The following is a 9,506-nucleotide window of genomic DNA, read 5'->3' on the forward strand; positions in this document are numbered from 1 at the left end:
CAACTGATGCTCCATAATTTCGTGAGGGGTCGGTCTGCAATCACGTGGCGCGGCCTTAGGATGCAGCTCAACAACTCTCCCGTTCTCGTCAAGTCCCAACCTCTCGAGGACGGAGACAGGCAGTTCCCGGCCAAATCGGTCTGCAAAAGAAACGAAGCAGGAGTTAAGCAAAAGAAATAAACCAAGCCTCAAATACAGAAACATAAAAAGCAAAGATGGGCCTCAAACCGACCCCACTCACCCTGGCTGAGGGCCGGTATGAGGCCGACGTGGCAAAGCAGCTCATCCTGAAGAACGATCTGCGTCGGGGGCATCCATCCCTTCGGCGTGCCATCCTTCTCAGCCTCATTGCCCGCGTTTCGTCCTCATTAAGATAGACCTTCAAGGCGTCCATCTTAAGCTTATTCCGGGAGACATATCTGTCATGCTCCCCTTGATTCTCACACCGCAAATTGACGCGGCTCGAAAGGACCGGGCGGCGGATAGTCCTCCGGAACCTCGACGTATACCCACCGCCCCTTCCAGTCCTTGCAAGATGTCAACTTGGAAACGGTAACATAACCCGCCTCGGTCAGTATCTTTGTACCACCCCGTGCCACCTAGGGTAGTCGCAAAGATGGTGGAGCCGACGGAAGAGGTTCACCGTTGGGGCCTCCCCTTTAAAAAGACATAACCATACAAAGCCAACAATCGTCCTGATGGCCAACGGATGCAGTTGAGCCACGGCGACATTCATGGTTTTAATTATGGCCACGGCGTATTCATTAAGAGGAAATCGGAGCCCATACTCCAGATGTCTGATGTACACGCCGATACAACCCTTGGGAGGGCAACAGACCGCCTGACCATCCTCAGGGATAACAATTCTATACCCCCTGCCGAAGGAGTAATGGTCTTCAAAAAGATTAGGACCGGAGCAACTAGCGAACTTATTCGACCAAGCACGATCAGGATTGATCGAGCAGGCATCGCCGTGCCACGAGAAACGCGGCCTCTCTACGCCAAAATGGGTCCTTTCCTCATCATCATCATCATCAATACCCTTCATAAATTTCTCATCAATATCAGGAGAAGGCGACAAGCGCCCCCCAAACCCTATCGGGGTGACTTCCAGTGGCTCATGTTCATCAGGACGCGACGGTTCGCCCCCCGGCGCAGAGGTACTGGGTTGAGCATCAGCAGAAGACACGGTGACAACAATTAATCAACAAGTAAAAAGTTGGAAAAAAGTTGTTTGTTTACCTTGAAAAAGTGTTACGCCGAGTAACGCTTTGAAGACTAGAGAGAAATTTCTTCGAAAAAACTGGAGAGAGGAAATTTTTTGAGAAAATGAAGTTTGATGGCCAAAAAAGGGGTACACTGCTCTATTTATAGAGCAAAGCCCACGAAGCGGACCAATCAGGGCAAAGCCCATGAAACGTCCACCAATCAATGCCAAGCCACGTGTCAGGCATGCAACCACGGAATATCAATCGACATACAGTTACCAATCTTCTTCGACACGCTCCTTGGTATCTACTTGCCACCGGCCAGCTGATCAACCAAGCTTGGCAGCACCGGCCGGGGACAATCAAAAGTACAAACGGCACTCTCAACCTTGGTCTCGGCCAGCGCCATTTTATTTTCCACATCGGATGTCCATTACACATCCATGTGGAGGGGGGATATGGTACGGCCTGAACAGAACCAAGCCGAGGAAGAAGAAGCCGGGGAAGAAGTTCAACATGCGCAGAATACGCTCAACACTCATCGAAGGTCCATACCACGGCATAGACTACGCTGGGGGCAAATTGATGGGGCATATTCTGCACCCGCTGACCGAGTCAACATATTGAGCAAGGTCAAAGCCAAAAGACAGCAAGTCAACGTATTAGACACCCTAACCAACGCGACTGTCGGCTGTCACTGGGTCTCGGCTCGGCAACTAGCCAGCCGGGAGGCATATCCGCGTAATCACATCCAGTCCCCTCGGCATGGAGTCAACCAGGCCAGCCGGCCTGCCATGGGTCCCTCGGCCGAGGGTAGAACAGTCTTTCCACCTGCTAGCCACTTGGCCACTACGTGACAAAAGGTGAAAGTCTATAAATACTCCACTTCTCTCATTGAGAAAAGGATCCCCCAAAAACTAACCGAAAATCTGGTATAAACTCCCTTATCTCTCTACAATATACTTTGCCAAGTGAACAGACAACTTAATCTCTTTAAGTTTACTGACTTGAGCGTCGGAGTGAGTACGCTCGGTACCAAGCCGAGCCCTCAGTTTGTTCATCTTTACAGGAGAGACCGAAAGGAAGAGACAAGCAAAAAGACGTCATTCATCAAGCTTACGTGGTCACAAATCCTGCTCCGGAATTACACCCCGGAACAGTTTCTAATTTTAGTATAAAGTAGATATAAAAATAATGAAGTATCGACTTCAAAATAAATGCAAGCAAATATTAAAAAACCAGATATAAGTGACGGGTCGTACTTACAACTTTACAAGAACATATTTTTGTTTAGGCGATATAACTATCTAATACTACAATTATATTTATGTCGAGTTTTGAAACTATCTAAATTTTCAAATGGTTGATATATTTTTATTTTATTCAAATTCTTGCATATTAAATCCCGTACAATTCTATCCGCATTAGCTTAATTTAATATTGTTATTGTAACCCGTGCATAATAATCTACGGGCTTAAAACTAGTTATATATAAAATGTTGTCCTTTATTAATTTTATTTACACCTTAAATCGTACACATAATATTTTAATAAAATGTATTTAAGGCAAGAAAATACTAGTAATCTATAATATAAACAAATTTAATCAGGGTGTGTATTTTCGCAATATGTATTTTACTCATCGAATACGTTTTTGACCATTTTACCCCTCTCATTTCTTCTCCCACACTTCCCCTTCTCTTTTCTCCCAATCTTCTTCCTAATTTCTCTCTCGATCTCATTGCGCCCACGACCACCCTAGTTAACGCTTACACCCCATCACCAGCCTCTATTTCGGTGTCACCAATCATCTCTACCAACCTCCATCCACCACTACTATGTTGGTGTATTTTTTTCCATTATTGTCACACCGCTTCCTCCACGAATTATCTAAAATAGTTCGTACTGCGACAGTAATATAACACATATTACATACTATGACGATAATATAAGGTATTGTATACGAAACGAACAATTCAATTTACAGCGTACTACAACTAGGGGTGCTCATTGGGCTGGGCTGGGCTGGTTTTGGTCAGGCCCGGACACGACACTATAGGGGCGGGGCGGGCCGGGCTGGTTACAATTTTTTTTAAAAAAAAAAAACCGGGCTGGGCTGAAAAAATCCAACACTAGGACGGCCTGGGCTGCTGAATTCTGGCCCGTGAGGCCCGGCTGGGCCGGGCTAGCCCGCTATGTTGTCCACCCTCTAACTACAACAATAATCTAATATAATGTATTGCGACATAATCTAGCGTGTTGTGTAATGCACAAATAATGAGTACAACTTAAACAAAAAAGAACCAAAAACACGAGGTGCACTCTCACCACCAACCCCAACCCCAACCCCAACCCCAACTCCAAGCTCATCCAACAACAATCTTTGGTCACCCACCATGACCATTGACCACCGACCACCAGCAAATGACTAAGTCATCCTCCATCATACCCACGAGACCGTTAATCACAACCGACGCTGATCTCTCCACATTTTGAACCACCTTACACCGACCGCGCAACCTCACACAAACCACATATCCCACCACCCAACAACCTATCTCCCCTAAAAGAACAAATAAAGTGTGTCGTATACCACATCACTTAATTAATACAGTAATAATAATCAAAGAGGGAAACTTTACGCTCCAATTGGCACCACTGAGCACAAAGACAAGTGTATACATTTGAATAACCAACAAAAAACAAACGTTTTTTAATAATAATAAAAATTCATTTTTATTAAAAATTAAAAGAAATAGAGGAGCCCACAAAAACAGTTTATATCTCCTCCGTCCACCATCATCTCACCCTTTTCGTTTGACTCCACGCCTTCTCTCTTCTCTCTTTAAAATAAAACAAATCCCTCGCTTTCCTTTATTTCTCAACATTTCTTACCTTTCTCTCTCTAAAACTACCACCATTCTCTCTCTACAATCCCTATAAAATCAAATTTCCCAAAATAAATTTGTTGGTTTATTTTTTTTACTCGAGTTTTTTACTTTTTACCAGCTCTAATGGCTGGTAGTAATGAAATCAACACAAATGAATGCAAGGTATGATCCGTTCTATCATTTTGTTTACTTTTTATTTATTCGCGTGAAGTATTTTAATCAAAGATAAACAAATGATCGGAACTAACCCGAGTATAATATTTACGTTGGCTTTATGGAGAAGCTAAGCTATTGATTGATTGTTAAGCGTGTGAAAGTTTTGATTTTGATGTAATTTTTGTTTCTAAATGTGTTTTGTCTTTTGGGATTTCTATTTTGGGTTGTGACTTTCTTGTCCAGAAAAAGTCAAATCATTGAGATATGGATTATCTTTTAAGAAATCCATTCCATTTTGTTGCAGAACTACAAAATTTTGTATTCATTGCTAGCTTTCTTCTAATCACTTAAGACGGATATTTCCGTCTTAAACAAAAAACGGGTCAAATAGATAGATTAGACAAAAAACAATATGGCTAGGGAATAATGAATGACAAGAAAGAATCTTGTCTCATCTATCTATAATAGGCCGATATATGGGATGGTACTTGACCCGTTTTACTCGTCTTAAGAAAGACGAGTTTGCTCCAGTGTTGAATTTTATTTGATTTAGTTCAGATTATTATTACGGATTGATTTGATATATATAGTGATAATCTTCATTTAATTTTCTGAATATATATAGTACTACTAAACTTTTTTTCATTTTCACATGATTGATTCTTACCTTACCTTGTATCTTACCATTATTTGTGACAACCCCACTTTAATTTTTTTTTTATTTCTTTCATATTCTATTTTTAGCATTTATGCAATTTCTAGCACAAAATCTCATTTAAGACGGGACTATCCGTGTTAAGCTTATTGAATTTCTAGTTGATTAATGATTTTAATGGTACTTATATGTCTTTCTGAGACACCATCTGCTACCAAATTAGTGGGACACAACATGAAAAATAGAAATTAAATAACTCCCCACCTCGTCATGTGAGAGGTCTCTCAATAACGCTATTGAAACGTCTTTCTAAAGTTGTGTAAGGAAATTTTGTAAGAATGAAAATTATATGTTTTGTGCAGAGGGTAGTTCCACTAAATACATGGATCCTGATATCAAATTTCAAGCTAGCATACAACCTGCTTCGCCGACACGATGGCACATTCAATAGAGAGTTGAATGAGTATCTAGATCGAAAAGTGGCTGCCAATACGATCCCAGTTGATGGGGTTTACTCATTTGATATTTTCGACAAAGCCACGAATCTGTTAAATAGGGTTTACATGCCTGCTATGGAAAATGAGGCACAATGGAGTGTAGGTGAGTTGGAGAAACCCTTGAGCAATGACAAAGTTGTGCCTGTTATAGTCTTCTTTCATGGTGGGAGTTTCACACACTCCTCGGCTAATAGTGCTATTTATGATACCTTGTGTCGCCGATTTGTTAGCCTTTGTAAGGCTGTTGTTGTGTCGGTGAACTATCGGAGGTCACCTGAGGATAGATACCCGGCTGCCTATGATGATGGGTGGTCTGCAGTGAAATGGGTTTGTACAAGACCCTGGTTACAAAGTGGAAAGGACTCGAAAGTTCATGTTTATTTATGTGGTGATAGTTCTGGGGGAAACATTGCTCATCATGTCGCGGTAAGAGCAGCCGAGGAAGGTCTTGATGTGATTGGAAATATCTTACTCCACCCGATGTTTGGAGGGGAAATGAGGACTGAGTCTGAGAATAGATTAGACGGGAAATATTTTGTTACAGTTCAGGATCGAGATTGGTATTGGCGGGCATATCTTCCTGAAGGAGAAGATAGAGACCATCCCGCGTGTAATATATTTGGTCCTAGAGGGAAGGATATCAAGGGGCTTAAGTTTCCAAGGAGTTTAGTGGTCGTAGCTGGTTTCGACCTTGTTCAAGATTGGCAATTGGCTTACGTCGAAGGGCTTAGAAACGCAGGACACAAGGTGAATCTGCTTTACCTAGAACAAGCCACAATCGGGTTCTACTTCTTGCCAAACAACGACAATTTCTACACCTTAATGGATGAAATTAAGAACTTCGTCAACCCTAGCGCTTAAATAGTCCTTAACCTTAATATCTGATGAAGCATATCAGTATTATCAGAAATTCTCACTTTAGACGGACACTATCCGTCCCTTTTATACATGACAAAAGAACAGCTTGGACAGTTTCAATTTGGGTCTTGTTTTTTGGTTCCCCCGGTACTTGGAAGTTGGTGTGTAGCTAGATAGGTTCATATGTTTACTAATTAATATAAATATGATAGTAGTATCATTCTTGATGATGATCTGAGGGGTTTAGCATCATTGGAGCGGGTTTATACTCGAAATGGCGCCTATTAATGTTCTTGGATGGTCCTGCTCGATGATTAGGCCGTGTTTTCCTCGTCTCACCATCAGATTTGACGGATTCCACCCTGCAAGCTCTTCTCGAGGCACCTCGGCCTTTCGTAAATCATTGAAATCGGCTTTGAAGGGCGGATTCCCGTAACTGGATATTATTATAGTAAGGAGCTAATTTTAGAGAGACCATGGATTTTGTGTAAAAATAAAATTCATGCCCTTGTGAAAAATTAATGTAATTTTATAGTACATGTGTTATTAGAGTATGAATATAATGAATTTGGTTTTATTTTCAGTTTTCGTTTTCCTGAATAATTAAGCTTTCTGTATTATTGAAGAGTACCGGTTATCGCCCTAGTGGTTTTACCCAACTCGAACCTCATGTTACTCGGAAGCTTGTACAGATATCCAAGTAAAGAAGTAAACTGTACCTAGTTTGTCTGAAACTCTTGACACAGATAGTACACTGCAACTACATATACCAAGTACAAGTACTTTTCATAATTAAGATCTTGTGTTGAAAAAACAGATTGTTTTGAATCTTACAAATACTTTCATCCACTTGAGTTTTACTTTGATCAGAATTTGCTGTTTTATCTTGTGGAAATCTTTAAATGGCTAGACAAGGGATTCAACCTTCTTTTAAATTTACATTTTACCATAGCACTATAGCAGTATATGTATTTCATTTACATACTTTTTGATTAAAATATAGGGACAAATGTATGAAAATAAATTGCATGTATGGGGTAGTATTTTATGCCGACTTGAATTTTGGATTGCCTAATTTGTGAATTTATAATAAGCGAATCTCGGTTTTTTGCTCTTCCCAAAATTGTTACTGCCATCCTTTTTTTTTTTTTTTTTTTTTTGGAATCAGATCGATCCTTTTTTTCCTTTTTTCAGGTGGGGAACGTTGGAGTGAACCTGAAAAGTTTTTTTTTTTGTTGAATAATTTTGATGGATTATTCCATTTTACTTCTACCAAGTCGCTCTACTCGCTGAAGAAAAAGAATTGGAAAATTGAAAATATCGAAGTAAGCCGTAAAATTTAAATTCGACTTCCCTTGGGTTTTTAATCAAGATCTACGACTCGAACTTAATTCAACCCTAATAGAAGTATAGGTTGGTGTGTTGTGTTGAAATATGATATCCTAGGATGCTTGTAAGTGAAGCTATGAAGTTATACATAAATTAAGCTATCGGATTGCATGAAAAATGCATCATCATAAAGTCCAATTAGCTAGAGTATTTCCTATATTCCCCTCTATAATTGTACAAGTATATATGTATGAATATATGAAATTTAAGGTATGACTGAATAAAAACATTCATTTATGAGTACACCTTGGGTTTGTCTTGTAACACAACACAACAAGGGAGGCTAAGGACGCGTACAAAAGAATTTTGGTGCAAGGTCAATTGTATGTACTAAGGAGGCATAACCTTACTTTAAATAAATGTACACCTAAAAGTAAACATTTATATTAAATTCGCGTAATATATATTCAGTACATATAGTTTTGTACTTATTTATAAAGCATGTATAATAAAAACTCTGTAAGATGCTTGTCAAGAGGTTTTTCATAACAATCTCCTTATTACAAAATAAAATGTGGTTTTCATTGCCACAATAACAATACTTTTTCATGCTATTTTATCGACTTTCTATGAGAAAGAATGAAAAATAGCTCTTCATGAGCTCTTTCTCAAGTTGTTCTCAATTTTTTTGTTATTTTACATGCTCTTGTAGCCCATCAATTCATATTATAGCCCGTCACCAGTCTCACCACTAGTAAATTATGTCGATAAATACTCAAATAAATCTGTTATAAATGTATAGCATTACGATTTTTGTGTGTTTCATGCCTCATTTAATGCAAAATCTAACTTGGTTACAAATACATCGGTTTTACAAAAAGCTAACTATGTCAAATTTGCTTATAATTTTCAATATTATTGTGATTTGTGAAATGATGTTCCACACAAAAAGACTAATGTCATATTCCTTTAAATCAAGTTTCAATTTAATTTTGTCTTATTTAGTCAACTCATTCAAGAGTAAGACCTTATTGAATTGAGTTGAACTGAACTGAAAATAGTTAAATGAAGCTGAACTGAATTGAAATTCGTTAAGATAAATAAAGCAGAAAATTCAACTGAGCTGAATTGAACTTAACTAAAGTGAGCTAAAATTAAACCGAAGAAACAGAATCTAAATTCACGTCAATTTAATTTCGAAATGCGGTTCAATTCAATTTAAAAATCATCCCTAAAACACAAAATCTCACTTTAGACGGATACTATACGTCCAAAATTATAGACGGGTCAAATATGTGACCACTTACATAATAAGATAAACAACAAGTGAGATGACGGGGTTACTTTTCATGCAAAAATAAAATTATTTCTCGTTTACATTTTAGACGGGTATACCCGTCTACAATAAAACTAATTGTAACTAAAAAGGCCAAAATAACGTCACAATATCACTATGAAAAGTCCAAAAATAGTGTAAATTATTGGGAGGGTGGGTTGGGGTGACACAACCACCGTCAATATCTCAATGACATAATCTATCCACATCAATTTGTATTTCATTTTAATTAATCATTGTCATTTTTCAAAGCACATTTTAGGTTCTTTGCTTTAATATATCAAAAAGCATATCGAATCCAAGAGTTTGGCATGAATTTTGTTTTTAATAGGTTAGAAGAAATTTCAAGTAAATTTTAAAAAGAAAAATTACAAATATATATGCTAAAAATAAGACATTGTTTATTTGTTTGAGTGGTTGGGAAATTTTGGCAGCATTATAAGGGACCACCTCATCTCTAAATTGGACCAGTAGAAAAAGTAGTACTCATATTGCTATATGAAAAAGTCCAAGTAGTTTGAGAAGGATTGGTGTTAATTTCTGAGTGACCATTTATATTGCTCCTTTAATTGACTT

The 9,506-nt window shown here is 38.6% G+C and overlaps 1 protein-coding gene across 1 annotated transcript; it reads left to right on the plus strand.

The window, feature by feature from the left end:
• The first annotated feature begins 4,014 nt into the window (after nt 1-4,014).
• On the plus strand, nt 4,015-6,848 carry LOC141598274 (gibberellin receptor GID1B-like). The gene is made up of 2 exons (XM_074418097.1): nt 4,015-4,261; nt 5,273-6,848. Exons 1-2 carry the CDS (start codon nt 4,223-4,225, stop codon nt 6,266-6,268), a joined length of 1,035 nt encoding a protein of 344 aa, XP_074274198.1. The 5' UTR covers nt 4,015-4,222; the 3' UTR covers nt 6,269-6,848.
• The last annotated feature ends 2,658 nt before the right edge of the window (nt 6,849-9,506 follow it).

The sequence above is a fragment of the Silene latifolia genome, chromosome 1 (genome assembly GCF_048544455.1).
Source record: "Silene latifolia isolate original U9 population chromosome 1, ASM4854445v1, whole genome shotgun sequence".
In the NCBI taxonomy this organism is placed as follows: Eukaryota; Viridiplantae; Streptophyta; class Magnoliopsida; order Caryophyllales; family Caryophyllaceae; genus Silene; species Silene latifolia.